Source organism: Macaca fascicularis, chromosome 19 (assembly GCF_037993035.2).
Source record: "Macaca fascicularis isolate 582-1 chromosome 19, T2T-MFA8v1.1".
Classification (NCBI taxonomy): domain Eukaryota; kingdom Metazoa; phylum Chordata; class Mammalia; order Primates; family Cercopithecidae; genus Macaca; species Macaca fascicularis.
In genome coordinates, this window is record NC_088393.1 from 23933483 (window position 1) to 23953524 (window position 20042).

A 20042-nucleotide genomic window follows, 5' to 3' on the forward strand; every position below is an offset into this window, starting at 1 on the left:
CTGTAATTCCAGCACTTCAGAAGGCTGAGGCAGGTGGGTCACCTGAGGTCAAGAGTTCGAGACCAGCCTGGCCAACATGCTGAAACATTCTCTCTACTAAAAATACAAAAATCAGCCAGGCATGGTGGTGCACGCCTGTAATCCCAGCTACTTGGGAGGCTGAGATAGCAGAACTGAGTGAACCCGACCAGGAGGCAGAGGTTGCAGTGAGCTGAGATCAGGCCACTGCACTCCATCCTGGGTGACAGAGATGAGACTCCATCTCAAAAAAAAAAAAAAAAAAAGAAAAAAGAAAAGGTCAGGTGTAGTGGCTTATGTCTGTAATCTCAGCACTTTGGGAGGTTGAGGTGAGTGGATCACCTGAGCTCAGGCGTTCAAGACCAGTCTGGCCAACATGGCGAAACCCCATCTCTACTAAAATACAAAAATTATCTGGGCATGGCTGGGCACGATGGCTCATGCCTGTAATCTCAACACTTTGGGAGGCTGAGGCGGGTGGATCACCTGAGGTCAGGAGTTCGAAACAGCCTGGCCAACATTGTGAAACCCCATCTCTACTAAAAATACAAAAATTAGCCAGGCATGGTGGCACATGCCTGTAATCCCAGCTACTCGGGAGACTGAGACAGCAGAATTGATTGAACCCGGCCAAGAGGCAGAGGTTGTAGTGAGCCGATATCGGGCCACTGCACTCCAGTCTGGGTGACAGAGATGAGACTCCGTCTCAAAAAAAAAAACAAAAAACAAAAAAAACAAAAAACAAAAAAGGCTGGGCGCAGTGGCTCACGCCTGTCATCTCAGCACTTTCGGAGGCTGAGGTGGGTGGATCATCTGAGGTCAGGAGTTCGAGACCAGCCTGGCCAACATGGCGAATCCCTATCTCTACTAAAAATACAAAAATATGGGCACAGAAGGGCAGGATGGCTCACGCCTGTAATCCTAGCACTTTGGGAGGTCGAGGCGGGCAAATCACCTGAGGTCAGGAGTTCGAGACCAGCCTGGCTAACATCGTGAAACCCTGTCTCTACTAAAAATACAAAAATTAGCCGGGTGTGGTGTCACGTGCGTGTAGTACCAGCTGCTTGGGAGGCAGAGGCAGGAGAATCGCTTGAACCTGGGAGGAGGAGGTTGCAGTGAGCCAAGATTGTGCCATTGCACTCCAGTCTGGGCAACACAGCGAGACTTCATGCCCATCTTCCAAAAAAAAATTATCCGGGCATCGTGGCGCATGCTTGTAATCCCAGCTACTTGAGGGCTGAGGGAGTAGGATCACCTGAACCTGGGAGGTGGAGGTTGCAGCGAGCTGAGATGGTGCCACTGCACTCCAGCCTGAGCAACAGAGTGAGACTCCGTCTCAAATGAAAAAAAAAAAAGAGAGAAAGAGCTTTGAGATCCAAGGAGGGAGTTATGAAACTGATAATGCCCAAGACTGAGGCGTATCCTTTTCAGAAGGCAGGCATATATTCAGGTGGCAAACTATAGCACCTCTATTCTTGGCTACAGACCAAAAAATAGCCCACCCAACTTGGTCCCACTGAGAATATTAAACTTACCCTGTAAGCATCTCATACTCCTCCCAGTCACAGTTTGGGAGAGGTCCTGCCCTTCCACAGGGCTGGAGGAAGATACCCATTTATAGTCATGCAGGCAGGTTTGCAAGACCGTAGCCTTTACTGTGGTCCCTGAAGCAGTTCCATGACAGTTCAAGGCCAGTTCTGCCTACATAGAAACCCACACAGTGACCTGGCAAAATCCTCTTTGATGCTCAGTGAAAACCATACTCAATGACATCCTGATGTAATGCTTACCATTTGCAGACATGACTACAGAAACCTGCCTAGTGACTGCCCTACAGATCAAAGTCCTGAAGGATATTCAGCCTGTCCAAAAATAAAATGCAAATTACACCACAATCCCCTTGTAACAAGCCAACTAAACACTAAAGTAAACCCTTGTGCAGACATAGCAGCCTTGTGAGCAACCTACAACCCCTCTTCATTACAAACCCAGAGGGCATCCCATTATCCTGGGAGCCCAACAAAAGATCTTTACCTCCTGAAACCAGTTGATAAAAACTTGAAGAGGTGTTTGCTTCCTGAAATTCACAGACACCAGTGCAAAACTATATTGTGCCCAGTGTCAATGCTTCTATTTTAAAATAGCACTGGAAGTATGCAGCAGAATAGTCAAAACAATTTTTAAAAAACCATTAAAATGGAAGACAAATAGGTAAAAAGTTGCTGTTTGTAGATCATATAATCTCATATATAAAAAATCATACACAGTACATTTAAACATGTCTAAACTAATTAATATACTCAGTAAATTAGCAAAATATAAAATTAACATACATTTATAAGATAAACTTACACTTCCATAAACTTAAACTATCTGATAAAATAAAGGAGGAAAACAATCTCATGAACAATAGCATTAAAATAATAAATTTCTTAGAACAAATTTAACCAACGATCTAAAAAACCTTTACAATAAATGATATATCAATGGAGGAAATTAGAAAAGACACAAATTTTAAAATATTTTGTGCGTATGGATTGAAAGAATAAATATTGTTAAAGTGCCATATTATCCAAAGTGATCTACAGACTTAATAAACTCCCTATCAAAATTCCAGTGGTATTTGTTTTCACAGTAATGAAAAATACAATCATAAAATTTACTTGAAACTTCAATAAGCTCTGAATAATGAAAGTAATCTTGAGGAAAAAGAACAAAGCAGGAGGACAACATACTTTATAATTTCAAACTGTATTTCAAGACTATAGTAATAAAAACAGGATGGAATGTGCAGAAAAAAATGAACAAAAAAATGAAACAGAAACCACTACTCTCACACATTTCAGACATGATGTAGAGAGAAAACTTAAAATAATAGTTTAACATAGAGTTTCTTAAAATTTCACAGATATTTATGTGTCCGCCAAAACATTAAAAAAGCAGATTTTGTAGTCTTGTATATGCCAAAAAGGGGACTTTGGCTCTCACTGAAAACTAGAAAGATAACTGAAGGGAAAGTATATTCCTTAGAAAAGTTAGACGGATAAGACAAAAGATACCCCTATGTAAGAGAAAAAATAAAATAAAAAATAAACTTCAGGCTTCCCTGAAACTATTCTCCTTGGAGCACAACTCCCAAATTGTATTTCTTATTTTTATTCGTTTATATATTTATTTATTTATTTATTTGAGATGGAGTTTCACTCTTGTTGCCCAGGCTGGAGTGCAATGGTGCGATCTCAGCTCACCACAACCTCAGCCTCCCGAGTAGCTGGGACTACAGGCATGCGCCACCACACCCAGCTAATTTTGTATTTTTAGTAAAGATGGGGTTTTTCCATGTTGGTCGGGCTGGTCTCAAACACCCGACCTTAGGTAATCCACCCGCCTTGGCCTCTCCAAATGCTGGGATTACAGACACGAGCCACCGCACCCGGCCCCAAATCGTATTTCAAAAACTGACTTTCTCCTTGACATATGGACCTCTCATCTGTGTCATCTGTTATATTCACTATCACCTACCTGGGGGTTTGGCCACCATCTCATGTCTCTCCATATTCCAGGGTTCTTTGCCTTGCTCCAGACAGGTGATCAGGTCTGGCTTAGAGACAGCAATACCTGTTTTATTAAAAATAAATAACATGAATGTTGCTCATATTCTTCAAATAATGTGCTCAGTAAAGAGAGTGTAATTAATAGAATAGTAAACTAATTACGAAATACTAATTTACAACAGAAATTTCTAAATATTTAGACTTTTTTAAAATTTGTAGGTTCTTAATTTTACTACTTAGTATTACTGAACCAAAAACTGGAGATGACAATTAGATTTTAAGGTATACAAAACAATATTTTATGCCACTAAATTTCTGGAATTACCACTAATTTAGAGGGAAGGATACAGATCAGCTCAGAAATGTAAAAAGTCCAGATCAAGATGAAACATCTTGAATTATTTTTTCCTACACTGACAAATCCCCAAGATTTTCTTTCTCTTTCTTTTTTTTTGATTTGGAGTCTCACTCTGCCACCTAGGCTCGAGTGCAGTGGTGCAATCTCGACTCACTGCAACCTCTGCCTCCTGGGTTCAAGTGATTCTCCTGCTTCAGCCTCCCAAGTAGCTGGGACTACAGGCGTGCGCCACCACAACTGGCTAATTCTTGTATTTTTTTTTAGTAGAGACGGGGTTTCACCATGTTGGCCAGGCTGGTCTTGAACTCCTGACCTCAGGTGATCCACCTGCCTTGGCCTACCAAAGTGCTAGGATTACAGGCATGAGCCACTGCGGTTGGCCCCCAAGATTTTCTTAGAAATAAGAGATCTGATACTCATTTATACAAAGATCAATTACCAAAAAACATTCTACAAAAAAAAAAAAAAAGAAAGAAAGAAATCTTTAGGGTATATTAGGAATTGTATATTGAAGTTATTCTCACCCAGGAAGACCAGGTTTCTGTAGTTCTCTAACATCACGTTCCTATATAAATTCTGCTGTGCAGTGTCCAGGCATTGCCACTCCTCCACAGAGAATTCTATGGCCACATCCATAAATGTTAATGGTCCCTGAAAAGTACACACACACATATTTACCAAGTGGCCATGGGCGAAATTTTTAATTTGACTCAAGTTGAAATGAATGACTAAAAAGTACTGGTTCTGCCTTATAAAAGTGAATGAAATTACCCAAATGAAGTAATTTTAAAGACAGAAATATTATCTGATGTATTCTCTAACTCTGAGAAAAGACTAGAATAAGATCCACAACATCAATTTATATATGATACTTTTATGGATAATAAAATATAAAATTAAGGGCACGAACACAAGCATGTACATTCTGGAGTGCTATATTCACACTATACAGAATGAGTTCTGTTGAGATGAAAGACATGTTGAGTTACAAGGTACATTTCAAATTTTAATGTGTAGAATAAACTGGAAATCTTGTTATGCTTTTTTTTTTTTGCAGAAGATCTGGAATAAAGTCTGAGTTGCTGAATTTTTAATATGTTCACAAGAAATGCCAATGATTTTGCCCCAAGAAAAATATTTTATCAAACATCCAATAAGTGAAATAACCTGTTTTTTCCCCCCAGTTTTCATGGCCTATAAGAGAGAGATGACAGTCTTCATTTTCCAAAGACAAATATATGGAAAGAAACCTTAAGAAAGAAGAGCAGCTGCCAGATTACATTTGATAATTTATACAAATCAGCTGCATAAAGATACTTAATAACGAAGAAAAAAATAACACTACAGTGAAAAAATTTGTCAGAGAGCTCTTTAACCGAGTGAATCATTAGCATCAACTGCACTAGGACAAATTTTCATAATGTGCTAAAACACTCAAAAGGACACAGCATTACTGCTGAAATATTGTTCCCAATAAGTAAATTATAGTCTAAATTCAACCATATTGAAACAACAGTTTTATGCAAACTTCAAGATACAGGTATCTTCTATCTTGATATAGGATATCTCAAAATACAGGATTATTCTATTCAAGATCTTCTATGTTCTGTAATGTTTAATAGTGATTTTAAGTAGTCTTTCTTTAGCACCCTAGAGAACAGGTACCTCCTGATAATATATTTTCAGAACTTTCTGGGTAATAAATGCCATCCTGTTTAAATAAGCATTTTCTAAATTCTGTTCTGCATAGGGCTAATAGCAAACACAAATGGAACTTCAACATTACATGTTCTCCACCTTTACTAAGGATCCCAGCTTTTCCCCAACAGTAATCTTTGAGTATCCACACTTTTCCATGTTCAACAGCCACGAAAAGAACACTTTTAATACTGCAGATCATAAACTAATGGTGAGAATTCTGCAAGGCATATAAAAAGGCATAATTTAAAAAATTCATAAAAGACTCTGGTATATAGGAAAGAAATATTTTTCAGAGACCCTTGATTATCATAAGAATTTTAAAAAGTAGTTAAAACAAACTCATTAGAGAGAAAAAACCACAATTATAGAAGGCAAGGTTTGCAAGTACTAAACACATGGCATTCCAGGAGGCAGAGCGGACACAGCTCTGAGACATGTTTAGCTGAAAAAAAAAGTGCCACTTTTTCCTACCTCCTCCTTCTCTGGGATTTATTTTCAGATGAGATTTTCTAGACCAATTACACCTGCATCTTGAGAACATTCCACCTGTTTACATGCTATGACCACACCCACAGGCAGAAGGACCAACATCCTCAGAAAAAGTCCACCCATTTCTGGGTGAATCTTCAGAAAAGATTCAGAAATAATGAAGTGAAAAATAGAAGTTTCTCCTTTCCCGTCCTTAGGTATGCTCCCCACCACAGACACCAGCAATTTCTGCTACAATAATGGTAATATGGGCCACGCTGCCCCGTCTTTACTAAACCCAAACAGAACAGGCCCTGTGACCATCCTTCAGCGGAAAAGTAAAACATAACTCTCATGAATGTATCTTTTTTTTTTTTTTGAGACGGAGTCTCGCTCTGTCACCCAGGCTGGAGTGCAGTGGCACAATCTCGGCTCACTGCAAGCTCCGCCTCCCGGGTTCACGCCATTCTCCGGCCTCAGCCTCCCGAGTAGCTGGGACTACAGGCGCCCGCCACTGCGCCCGGCTAATTTTTTTCTATTTTTAGTAGAGACGGGGTTTCACCATGGTCTCGATCTCCTGACCTTGTGATCCGCCCGCCTCGGCCTTCCAAAGTGCTGGGATTACAGGCGTGAGCCACCGCGCCCGGCCACATGAATGTATCTTGAACCCCTCATAGTTGATTCTGGCCTTACCTTAGAGTCACAAGAGGCACTTAATTACAACAACATAAACTTGTCCACACAAAACAAAAAACAGATCTGTGAAGAGGGCACAAGTAAAGGGATTTCTAGTAATTAGCCATGTAATCTGAGTGTCTATACCTAAGTAATCCACATTACTTAGAATGGCAAAAATGTCAATTAACTTTTGCACCAACCTAATAGAAGTCCGGCTGATAACCATTTAGCTAAGTATTGCCTTGCAATTTTTTTTTTAAGACGGTGTTTTGCTCTTGTCACCCAGGCTGGAGTGCAATGGCGCAATCTCTGCTCACCGTAACCCCCACCTCCTGGGTTTAAGAGATTCTCCAGCCTCAGCCTCCCAAGTAGGTAAGATTACAAGCACCTGCCACCATGCCCAGCTAATTTTTGTACTTTTAGTAGAGATGGGGTTTTACCATGTTGGACAGGCTGCTCTCAAACTCCTGACTTCAGGTGATCCACCCATCTCGGTCTCCCAAAATGCTGGGATACAGGCATGAGCCACCACGCCCAGTTGTCTTGTAATATTTAATAAGCGTATAAATCACTTGGTAACTTTGGACTTTCCCTATGTAATGTGATTCTGCAGGTTTTCAAAGGGTTCATGAATGTGTGTTTTAAATAAGTCCCCTGTCAATGCTGATGTTGCTTCTTCTAGGCTAATCATTAGAATTAGTTAGAGAAGCAGGCACTGCCCCTTACACTCAGCACTCTTGTCACAACACAAATACTTCTGGCACAAATGAAGACAACTAATCTCCATCTTTAAGTATCATATTCTTTGCTGGTTCTGTAAAGTTTACAGAGGCAACATAAAGTAGCAACGCCTGTGCTCAAGAGTATGCTACAGAGCACTATGCTTGGAATAACACATTATGTGATTTAATTCTCATAACAAACTGGGAGTTAGCACAGATGTTTAATAATTCCCGGGATTTAGATTAAGGGCTCAGCATTTTTATTTCATCTTCCGTTTCTCTGTCCTTGGTTTTTAAAAAATGTATAGAATACTAAATATTGACAGATGAGAGGGATACAGAAAGAATTTAATGTAGTTTAAAGAAATTTTTATTGTGTTCATATTTACTTGTTTGTGACTTGTGGAGCAACTACTGGATCTGCAGGAATAGAAAACAAGTTACTAAATAAAATGTCTCTGCAAGTATTGGTTTAACAGAAAATTTAAAAATTAAGATGCTAAAATACATACTTTATTTTTCTAATTTTATCTTTTCAGGTTTCAGAAAATTGTGAGCACCAGCTCTAAAAAATGTAACAGACTCACCAGCCAAAACTTCCAATCAGTCAGTTCTGTGAGGCCAGACTTCAAGGTGGGGCCAGACAAAATAAGAGGTAAAATGGCTGATTGCTACCCTGTGAAGTTTGTAGAAATCTGAAGTGACTGGAAGCCTGAGAGGAAAAGGCCCCTCTAGAGTAAAGTTTGGCTGGAACCGTATGTATTTATATTATGTCTAGTAATTCTAGACAATGTTTGGAAAATATAATTAAAAGAAAAAATTTCTCCAGCCCTAGAGAAACTCCAAAATGACAGAACAGAAAGTAAACTATTTCATTACACAATTAAACCAGAATGTGACATGCATCACAGTCAATCTTCTTAAGAGACTGCAAAGACAAAAAGACACTCCCATAATTAGTCCACAAGTAAAAGAATTCACAGCACCATGTAATACATGGTTCATCCTAAATTCACCTGGTAATGGGGGAGGCGATCCATGTATGCTAATTGGTTATATTCAATGACAAAATTAACTTTTCACATCCTCATGACAGGAGGTAATTTTGCAACTTAGTAGACTCTGCTTGTCCTTTCCTGACAGCCAGTGTCCTCTCTTGACTCCTACCACAGGGCTCACAGCTGGCAGCTCACATCTTACATGAACCCCAACTGCCAGAGCAGCACTCTAGTCCCACATCAGGTAATGAAGCCTGAGGTGCAGGAGGAGAGCCTTCAGTCCTCCTAGGTAAAATTGCACCTTCACGATAATGGGAATGGGAGCAGTGTTTCAGCTTCAGTTTCTATTTATAATGGTGACATGAAAAAAATACTGCTGGATTTTCAGCATGAGTCCACATAGAGAGTTCTCCCTGTGACAGCCCACCTCATTCACAGACACCACGGGATAGTAATAGGGCTTCTGAAACAGACACCCAAAGCACTGGAGAGAAAAATCGCTCTTCATCTTAGCAAAATTATATTGAGAGTACAAAAGAAGAGCATCTTAAAAAAAAAAAAAAACTCAGGGCCGGGCGTGGTAGCTCAAGCCTGTAATCCCAGCACTTTGGGAGGCCGAGACGGGCGGATCATGAGGTCAGGAGATCGAGACCATCCTGGCTAACACGGTGAAACCCCGTCTCTACTCAAAAGAATACAAAAAACTAGCCGGGTGAGGTGGTGGGCGTCTGTAGTCCCAGCTACTCGGGAGGCTGAGGCAGGAGAATGGCGTGAACCTGGGAGGCGGAGCTTGCAGTGAGCCCAGATCGTGCCACTGTACTCCAGCCTGGGTGACAGAGCGAGACTCAGTCTCAAAAAAAAAAAAAAAGAAAAAAAAAACCTCAGATTAGATATAAGATTAATCATGTTGGCCAGAAAATGTTCCCCTAAAATAAACATCTCTCTAAACACCCAAACTGCACAGCTACTCTCAGCATGATAAGCATGAGCATTATGAAGAAAGGGGACATATCCTCAGCAAAATTTTATAAAATTTCTCTTTTATCTCTGCTGCTCTCTTGTCTCCTGGCCATTAAATGGGGGATTTATATTTGAATACATCTGACAATTTCCAACAGCACTTTTTATTTATTTATTTATTTTTTGAGACACAGTTTTGCTCTCTCACATATGCTGGAGTGTAGTGGTGTGACCTTAGCTCACTGCAACCTCCACGTTCCAAGTTTAAGCAATTCTCCTTTCTCAGTCTCCTGAGTAGCTAGAATTATAGGCGCCCACCACCACCCTCCGCTAATTTTTGTATTTTTAGTAGAGACAGGGTTTCACCATGTTAGCCAGGCTGGTCTCAAACTCCTGACCTCAAGTGATCTGTCTGCCTTGGCCTCCCAAAGTGCTGGGATTAAAGAGGTGAGCCACCTCACCCAGACTTCACCAACACTTTTTGATGAAGAATCAGAATCTGACTTTGTTTATGTAGTAAAATATATTTGAGCTTACAACATAGCTAACTGAAAAGCTATTACATTTCTTGCATGGTCACATTACCCATCACGTTTACTTGTCCTGTAATAGCAGCATTCAAGTTTAGTAAAATAAAAGACACTGAAATCATGCTTACCTACATCTATTGGGTAAATTAATATGCATGTCAGGCTAATATCTACCACAACAATTTTGTAGTGAATTTTTTTGGATACTAGATATAAACATCTAAGCATAAATAATTTTAATGTACCAGTAATAATGTAGAATTTTAAAAATTTTTCTGTAACCATAATTTAGTTAAAATACTTTATATTTCAAAAGTATGACTAATATTAAAATGACTAAGACATTCACCCTAAATATTGTGGTCTTATATTCATACTATTGTAGAAAATACCATACAATTTAGGCCGGGCACAGTGGCTCATGCCTGTAACCCCAGCTACTCAGGAGGCTGAGGTGGGAGAATCGCTTGAACCCAGGAGCTGGACGTTGCAGTGAGCTGAGATCATGCCACTACACTCCAGCATGGGCAACAGAGCAAGACTCTGTCTTAAAAAAAAAAAAAAAAAAAGAAGAAGAAGAAGAAAAGACAAGACTGTATAATTCATATGAAGGCAAGTTGTCTACAAACACTACACATAACTATGCTAATTGTTTTGAAGTAGTAAATAGGAACCAAAGCATAACCACTGACTCCACTGTTGAGTTTATACACAGAACTGTTCTTTCTTTTGCAGTGTAAGTACTTCAGCCTGCAAATATTGGATAATTACCTTGGATAATCAGTTTTTTTGTCAAAGAAACTTCCTCAGCATCTTTTAGTCTTTATCATTCTGTATTGCTAAGTTTAATCCTATCTTTGTGCTCCACTTTTTGTGTGCTCTTAAATTCAGTTTTAATCTAAACAAATCTGTATCTACTTTAAGAGACTGAAAAAAAAAAAAAAAAACCAAAAAAAAACAACACACCTTTGGGTCAGGCGCGGTGGCTCACGCCTGTAATCCCAGCACTTTGGGAGGTCAAGGTGGGCGGATCACAAAGTCAGGAGATTGAGACCATCCTGGCTAACACGGTGAAGTCCCGTCTCTACTAAAAATAAAAAATTAGCCACGCGTGGTGGCGGGCGCCTGTAGTCCCAGTTACTCTGGAGGCTGAGGCAGGAGAATGGTGTGAACGTGGGAAGCAGAGGTTGCAGTGAGCTAAGATCACGCCGTTGCACTCCAGCCTGGGCGACAAGAGCAAGACTCCGCCTTAAAAAAAAAAAAAAAAAAAACTTTGCCAAAGCAAAAACACTGCAATGGTTCTGTGGTCCTAGATACCTAGATAGACAATCCTGAGACAGAAAGAATGATAAAAGGTTTCTTTAGCTGTAAATATGATTTACGTATATTTCAAAAAAGCAGAGAATATCTACATATAATCAAAATGCTTCAATAAAGAGAGATGAACAAACTATCCCCCCTTATTATGAGGTAAGAAAATAAAGACTAATATAAATTAGTAGTTAGTAATTATTAATATTATTAATGATTAATAATAAATTAATATAATATAGAAATATAAATTTCTAATTTATATTTTCTCCCATAACAGCCAAATCTCGACCAGGCACGGTAGCTCATGCCTGTAATCGCTGCACTTTACAAGGCCGAGGTTGTTAGATCACTTGAGGTCAGGAGACCAGCCTGGCCATCACGGTGAAGCCCTGTCTCTACTAAAAATACAAAATTAGCCAGGCGTGGTGGCGTGCGCCTGTAATCCCAGCCACTCGGGAGGCTGAGGCAGGAGAATTGCTTGAACCCAGGAGGCAGAGGTTGCAGTGAGCCGAGATCGTGCCACTGCACTCCAGCCTGGGCGTCAGAGTGAGACTCCATCTCAAACCAAAAACAAAAACAGCTAAATCTCTGGACAGGTTCTTGATCTCTTGGAGATCTGAATTTCAGTAGACTCTAGGTTTAGGCATCTAAGGAGCAGCCTTGGGCACACTAAAAAAAAAAGCAGAAGACAGAAAGGTGTTCTAAAAAAATCCACGAGTGCATATGAATAATTAGAGACCTACGAAGAGAGTTGGATTCTGACACAATAATAGTGGGAGACTACAACACCCCACAGACACTATTAGTCAGATCACTGGAGCAAAAAATTAACAAAGATATCAGGACCTAAACTCAACATTTGACCAAATAGTCCTAACTGGCACCTATAGAACTGTTCAAGTGAAATCAACACAGTATACATTCACATCACCACATATCACATACAAAATTGACCACACAAGCAGAAATAAAACAGTCCTCAGCAAATTGAATTTTCCCAAAGTCATACCAAACACACACTTAGGCCACAGCTTGGCAAAAATATCATTGAATACAAAGAAAACCACTTCAAATTATACAATTACATGGAAATTTAAAAACGTTCACCTGAATGACTTTTGGATAAATAATAAAATTAAGCAGAAATCAGTAAGTTCTTTGAAACAAATAAGAACAAAGATACACAAACCAGAATCGCTATAACACAGCCAAGGCAGTGTTAAGAAGGAAATTTACAGCAGTAACTACTCACATCAAAAACTTAGAAATCAATTTAAATACCTAACATCATAAATAAATGAATGAGGCCGGGTATGGTGGCTCACTCCTGTAATCCCAACACTTTGGGAGGCCAAGGAAGGCGAATTACTTGAGTTCAAGACCAGCTTGGGAGGTAAAACCTTGTCTCTACTAAAAATACAAAAATTAGATGGGCATGGTGGCACTCGCCTGTCATCTCAGCTACTCGGGAGGCTGAGGCAGGAGAATCCCTTGAACCCGGGAGGCAGAGGTTGCTGCGAGCCGAGATTGTGCCATTGCACTCCAGGCTAGGCAACACAGCAAGACTGTTTCAATCAATCAATCAAGCAAGCGAGCAAGAGAAAACCAACTCCCAAGCTAGCAGCAGATAAGAAATAACCAAAACTAGATCTGAACCGAAGGAGATTTAGACATGAAAAGTCATAGAAAATATCAAGTAATCCAGGAGTTAAATCTTTGAAAAAAATTAAGAAGATAAACCACTAGCAAGATTAATGAAGAACAGAAGATCCAAATAAGCACAATTAAAAATGACAACAGGGGGTCAGGTGCCGTGGCTCACACCTGTAATCCTAGCACTTTGGAAGGCCAAGGCAGGTGGATCACCTGAGGTCAGGAGTTTAAGACCAACCAGCCTGGCCAACATGTTGAAACCCCATCTCTACTAAAAATACAAAGATTACCCAGGCGAGGTGGCACATGCCTGTAGTCCCAGCTACTTTGGAGGCTGAGGCAGGAGAATTACTTGAACCCGGGAGGCAGAGGTTGCCTGGGCGACAGAGAGAGACTGTCTCAAAAAAAAAAAAAAAAAAAAAAGGGGAAGGACAAATCCAAAAAGGATGAAAACTGAGAATGGCACTAAGGCCCAGAGTTTTGGTTGCACTCTGACCAAACAGGGAGACAATTTTAAACAAAATTATTGGAGGACATTATTCTGGACTGAGTTTGTACACTAGGTTCAAACAGACAAACCTAACCAAAATGGTGTCACTCATGCTTAAATGTGACATAATGGAACTGAACATTTAAGGAAAGAGGTAGATCCTAAAACAGACCAGGTTTTTTCTGTCTTTTGTGTGGGGAAAAGAAAGATCAGACTTACTGTGTCTATGTAGAAAGAAGTAGACATAAGAGACTCCATTTTGTTTTGTACTAAGAGAAATTCTTTTGTCTTGAGATGTTGCTAATCTGTAACCTTAGCCTTAACCTTGTGCCCCCAGAGACATGTGCTGTGCTGACTTAAGGTCTAATGGATTTAGGGCTGTGCAGGATGTGCTTTGTTAAAAAAGTGCTTGAAGGCAGTATGCTTGTTAAAAGTCATCGTTGTTCTTTAATCTCAAGTACCTAGGGAAACACCACACTGCGGAAGGCCACAGGGATCTTTGCCTAGGAAAGCCAGGTATTGTCCAAGGTTTTTTCCTATGTGATAGCCTGAGATACGGCCTCGTGGGAAGGGAAAGACCTGACCCGTCCCCCTGGCCTGACATCCCCCCGCCTGACACCCAAAGAGTCTGTGCTGAGGAGGATTAGTAAAAGAGGAAGGCCTCTTTGCAGTTGAGATAAGAGGAAGGCATCTGTCTTCTGCTTGTCCCTGGGAATAGAATGTCTCGGTGTAAAATCCAATTGTATGTTCTATTTACTGATAGGAGAAAACTGTCTTAGGGCTGGTGGTGAGACAAGCTGGCAGCAATCCTGCTCTTTATTCTAAGGTTGGAGGTGAGACATGCTGGCAGCAATCCTGCTCTTTATTCTAAGGTTGGAGGTGAGACAAGCTGGCAGCAATCCTGCTCTTTATTCTAAGGTTGGAGGTGAGACATGCTGGCAGCAATCCTGCTCTTTATTCTAAGGTTGGAGGTGAGACATGCTGGCAGCAATACTGCTCTTTATTACACCAAGATGAGAAATGTTTGAGATGTGAGATGTTTGTGTGAGTGCACATCAAGGCACAGCACCTTTCCTTAAACTTATTTATGACACAGAGACCTTTGTTCAGAGGCTCTCCCCACTATTACCCTATTACACTGTTACCCTATTGTCCTGCCGTATCATTATCTGGTAGAGATCATGATCAATAAATGCTGAGGGAACTCAGAGACCAGTGCCGGAGGGAGGATGCGGGTCCTCCTTATACTGAGCAGCACCAGTCCCCTAGGCACACTTTTCTTTATACTTTGTCTCTGTATTTTACTTCTTTTCTCAGTCTCGCGTCCCACCTGACGAGAACCCACAGATTGTGGAGGGGCTGGCCCCCTTCATTTTGTAAACAGCAGATTTAAGCACATAATTGCTTAAACCAGGAAGGTGACAGTTGCAGTAATCTGAGATCATTCCACTGCACTCAAGCCTAGGTGACAGAGATTCCGCCTAAAAAAAGAAAAAGGACAATAGGGGCCAGGCACAGTGGCTCATGCCTGTAATCCCAGCACTTTGGGAGGCCAAGGCAGGTGTATCACCTGAGGTCAGGAGTTCGAGACCAGCCTGACCAACATGGTGAAACCCCATCTCTACTAAAAATACAAAAATTAGGCCAGGTGTGGTGGCATACACCTGTAATCCCAGCTACTTGAAAGGCTGAGGTAGGAGAATTGCTTAAACCCCGAAGGCAGAGGTTGCAGAGACAAGATCATGCCACTGCACTCCAGCCTGGGCAACAGAGTGAGACTCCATCTCATTTAAAAAAAAAAAAAAAAAAAGACGGCAGGAACATTACCACTGACCCCACAAAAATACAAATAGCTATTGAAGTTTACTATAGACACCTCTATACACAAAAATAGAAAATCTAAAGGAAATGGATAAATTTCTAGACAAATAAATTCTCTCAAGACTAAACAAGTTGAAGCCCTAAATAGATCAATAACAAGCTCCAAAATTAAGTTAGTAGTAAATAGGCTACCAACTAAAAAAACCCAACACCAGAAAATTCACAGCTGAATTCTACCAAGTGTAAAAAAAGCTGATACAATGCCTTCTAAAACTATTACAAAAAATTAAGGGACTTCTCCCCAGCTTTTTATATAACAGCATCAATCTGACACCAAAACCTGGCAGAGATAAAACAAAGAAGAAAACTTCAGGCTAATGTCCTTGATTAACATTGCTGCAAAATGCTCAACAAAATATGGGCAAACCAAATCCAGCAGCACATCAAAAAGCTAATCCACTATAATCAAGTAGGCTTTATTGCTGGAATACAAGGTTGGTTCAACATACAAAAAAAAAAAAAATCAATAAATCTGATTCATCACATAAACAGAACTAAAGAACCACAAAATTATCTCAATAGATGCAGAAAAAACTTTCAATAAAATGTAACATTGTCCATGTATAAAACTCTCAACAAACTAGGCACTGAAGATACATACTTCAAAATAATGAGTTATCTATGACAAATTTGGCCGGGCGCGGGGGCTCATACTTGTATTCCCAGCACTTTGGGAGGCCGAGGTGGGTGGATCACGAGGTCAGGAGATTGAGACCATCCTGGCTAACACGGTGAAACCTCATCTCTACTAAAAATACAAAAAAAAAAAAAAAAATTAGCTGGGCGTGGTGGTGGGCGCCTGTAGTCCCAGCTCCTCGGGAGGCTGAGGCAGGAGAATGTCGTGAACCTGGCAGGTGGAGCTTGCAGTGAGCCGAGATCGCACCACTGCACTCCAGCCTGGGTGACACAGTGAGACTCCGTCAAACCAAACCAAACCACACCACACCACACCACACCAAAGTAAAATAAACTAAAGTAAAATAAACTAAGATAAAATAGAAATGAGTTATCTATGACAAATCCAAAGCCAACATACTAAATGGACACAAGCTGGAAGCATTCCTTCTGAAAACTGGCACAAGATAAGGATGCCTTTTCTCACTGCTCCTATTCAACAGAGAATTGGAAGTCGTGGCTAGAGAAATCAGGCAAGAGAAAGAAACAAAATTCACCCAAACAGGAAGGGACGAAATCAAACTATCCCTGTTTTCAGATGACATGATTCAGTATCTAGAAAACCCTATAGTCTTGGCAGAAATGCCCTATAAACCGACAACTTCTGCAAAGTTTCAAAATACAAAACAAAGGTGCAGAAATAAGTAGCACCTCTGCACATCAACATCCAAGCCAAAAGCCAAATCAAAAACACAATTCCATTCAAAAATGCCACAAAAAGAAGGTATCTAGAAATACAGCTAACCAGAGAGGTGAAAGACCTCTAGGACAACAATTACAAAACACTGCTCAAAGAAGTCAAAGATGACACAAATACAAAACTATTTCATGGTCATGGACAGAAAAATCAGTATCATTAAAATGGCCAGACTGACCAGGCATGATGGCTCATGCCTGTAATCCCAGAACCTTGGGAGGCTGAGGCAGGCAGATTGCCTGAGATTAGGAGTTTGAGACCAGTCAAGACAACATAAAGAAACCCAATTTCTACAAAAAATACCAAAAAAAAAATTAGCTGGGCATGGTGGTGTGTTCCTGTAGTCCCATACCTGGGAGCCTGAGGTAGGAGGACTGTTTGATCCCAGAATGTTAAGGCTGCAGTAAGTCAAGATCATGCCACTGCACTCCAGCCTGGGTGACAGAATGAGACCCTGTCTCTTCATGAAATAAAATAGAAAAAAAAAATTTTTTCTAATGAAAATATAGGACTGGGCGTGGTGGCTCACATCTGTAGCCCCAGCACTTTGGGAGGCCGAGTTGGTGGATCACGAGGTTAGGAGTTCAAGACGAGCCTGGCCAACATGGTGAAACCCCCTGCTACTAAAAATACAAAAATTAGCCAGGCTTCGTGGCACGCGCCTATAATCCCAGCTACTTGGGAGGCTGAAGCAGGAAAACTGCTTGAACCCAGGAGGCAGATGCTGCAGTGAGCCAAGATCATGCCACTGCATTACAGCCTGGGTGACAGAGCGAGACTCATCTCAAAAATAATAATATTAGTAATAATACAGGCTGGGCGCAGTGGCTCACACCTGTAATCCCAACACTTTGGGAGGCTGAAGCGGGTGGATCACCTGAGGTCAAGAGTTCGAGACAAGCCTGACCAACATGATGAAACCTCAGCTCTACTAAAAATACAAAATTAGCCAGGCGTGGTGGCACATGCCTGTAATCTCAGTTACTCGGGAGGCTGAGGCAGAAGAATCGCTTGAACCTGGGAGGCAGAGGTTGCAGTGAGGCGAGATCGTGCCACTGCACTCCAGCCTGAGTGACACAGCGAGAGTCCACCTCAAAAAAAAAAAAAAAAAAGTAAACTAATGCAGAAAGAGAAAACTAAATGCACTATCTCATTTTTAAAGAGCTAAATAATAAGAACACATGGATGCAAAGAGGGAGAAAAATAGACACAGGCCTAGTTGAGGTTGGCAGGACAAAGACCCGTTTGGGCTGGGCGCAGTGGCTCATGCCTGTAATACCAGCACTTTGGGAGGCCGAGTTGGGAAGATCACCTGAGGTCAGGAATTCAAGACCAGCCTGGCCAACATGGTGAAACCCCATCTCTACTAAAAATATAAAAATTAGCCTGGGCGTGATGGCAGGCATCTGTAATCCCAACTACTTGGGAGGCTGACGCAGGAGAATCACTTGAACCCAGGAGGCAGAGGCTGCAGTGAACGGAGATCACACCATTGCACCTCAGCCTGGACAACAGCAAAACTTCATCTCAAAAAAAAAATTTTTTTAATTAAATAATAAAAAAAAAATACCCATTTGGTGTTATGCTTAGTGCCTCAGTGAAAAAATAATCTACATCAAACTTTCATGACACAATTTTACTTATGTAATAAACCTACATGTGTACCTCTGAACTAAAATTAAAAGTTGAAAGGAAAAAACTCTATGGGTGGGGGTAAGTACAATATGTAAGCTGAAAGATCGGTTTGTGCTATTTATTTCTGGGTCCATGCAGGCACGTGAGATTATGAACAAGTGGCCCAGAACCCTAAATTGGTGGGGAAAACAGGTTGCTGCTGCAGATTCAGTGTCTGGGGAACGGGAATATGCCAGGAGACTTGTAGACACTTTTGTAGGATTTTTGCAAGAAATGCTAGAATCAAAAATGCTGTGAAGTTCCTGAGGGTGGTGCCTTGTCCTGAGAGGGGTCTGGATACATCAGTGTCTAGTGGGCATGATTGTGAGTCGGTGGGAATCCTGTGGTGGCAGCTGTGGAAAGAGAAGGTCTGTCATCAGAGCTTCTCTTTCCTCTAAATTTTCAGTCCTCTCTCACTCTAAGAGGAGACCTGGAATCAGAAAACAATGGGCAGTGTGACAGCCAGTACACAGGCGAGTAGAGCCTCCCATTCCCAGACACTCTGAGTTTTATTCCAGGCCAGGCCTTTATGGCATTTTTATTCTGGCACAAAAGCTATAGAGTTTGCTGAATACCAAGCAACTCTCCAACACCAATTCTTTGTCTAACATTCAAATTCTGACACCACCCAGAGTCAGCACAGACCCTGATTCAGGGCTTGGTCTCAAAATACTGTTCTTACTACAGATGCCAGTAACAAACCCCATGGGCCCATTTATGCTTCCAAATTATGAGCCCATTATGAGCTACTGTTTAAAAATTCAGGAGTCCCATAAACTTGCTCAAGTTCAATAACTTAACAGTGCTATACACAGAACTCAGAAAAACACTGTAGTTATGTTGACTGGATTATTATAAAAGATACAACCCAAGAAAAGTCAAATGAAAGAAATGTGTAAGACAAAGAAAAGAGGTGGGGAAAGATGAAGCACGTAAGTAATCCTGGTAAATGGCTATAATTAATAAAATTCTCCATCTTTTGTGTGCTCCAGAAACAGTTTATGGAAAGAAACACACATCCCATTATGACTTAGATGATGCACTCTTTTCTTACCTATCACGTAGCCAGACATAGACTCTGCCCATTTTCTTCTTCTCTTAGAAAAATCAGCTGAATTTGTCTTCAGTGATCAAAATAAAATACTACTTAATCAAACTTAGGTTTATCTCCTTCCCACAGCTCCTGAGCTTTGAGCTACCCTCAGTCTGAGCCAACATACAACCCCATTATATGCTCCTCCTAAGAACATGCTAAACATTCTCCGACTTAGAATCTGATTTTTTCACCCTCCATTTGCCATTCCCCTCCCACTTTGTTTCTAATCTTGGTTGCTCCTTTCTATGAAGAAAAGCCACCCTTGTCTGCCTAACCTTTGAGATCTTTAAAGATCTTATAGTTGGTACTTTCTCCTGTTGCAATACTCCTTTGGAACTTAATTTTTTAATACAAATCTAACTTTGTTTTAGAAACTGCCTCAAAGCAAAAACAACTTTATCTTTAGTAAGATCCTTTCGGTCCTGTTCCATCTTAATCTTAACTGCACCTGTCTGTGGGTCCCCAGCTTTCCAGGGCTCTGTAGCTTCTCTCCAGATAAAAGGCTTCTTCCATGGCTGGAGTGAACAGGCTAGGAAATCCGCAGGGGAGGCTCCCCAGGAAGAACTAACTGGGCC

At 40.8% G+C, this 20042-nt stretch overlaps 1 protein-coding gene across 5 annotated transcripts in view; it reads right to left on the minus strand.

Annotated features, from left to right (window-relative positions):
* LOC102146885 (uncharacterized) overlaps nucleotides 1-20042 on the minus strand; it is a 60201-nt gene that overhangs the window by 13541 nt on the left and 26618 nt on the right. For 3 of the 5 annotated variants that reach the window (XM_015440451.4, XM_065536327.2, XM_065536326.2), the window contains 2 exons: nucleotides 4455-4581; nucleotides 3541-3636 (listed from right to left, as the gene is read on the minus strand). In XM_015440451.4, coding sequence (XP_015295937.2) covers nucleotides 3541-3636; nucleotides 4455-4566 — 208 coding nt within the window. In that variant the 5' untranslated portion in view covers nucleotides 4567-4581. Of the gene's footprint in view, nucleotides 1-3540; nucleotides 3637-4454; nucleotides 4582-5716; nucleotides 5849-20042 lie in introns of all 5 variants that reach the window. The other 2 variants (XM_045378987.3, XM_065536328.2) reach the window with 2 other exon arrangements.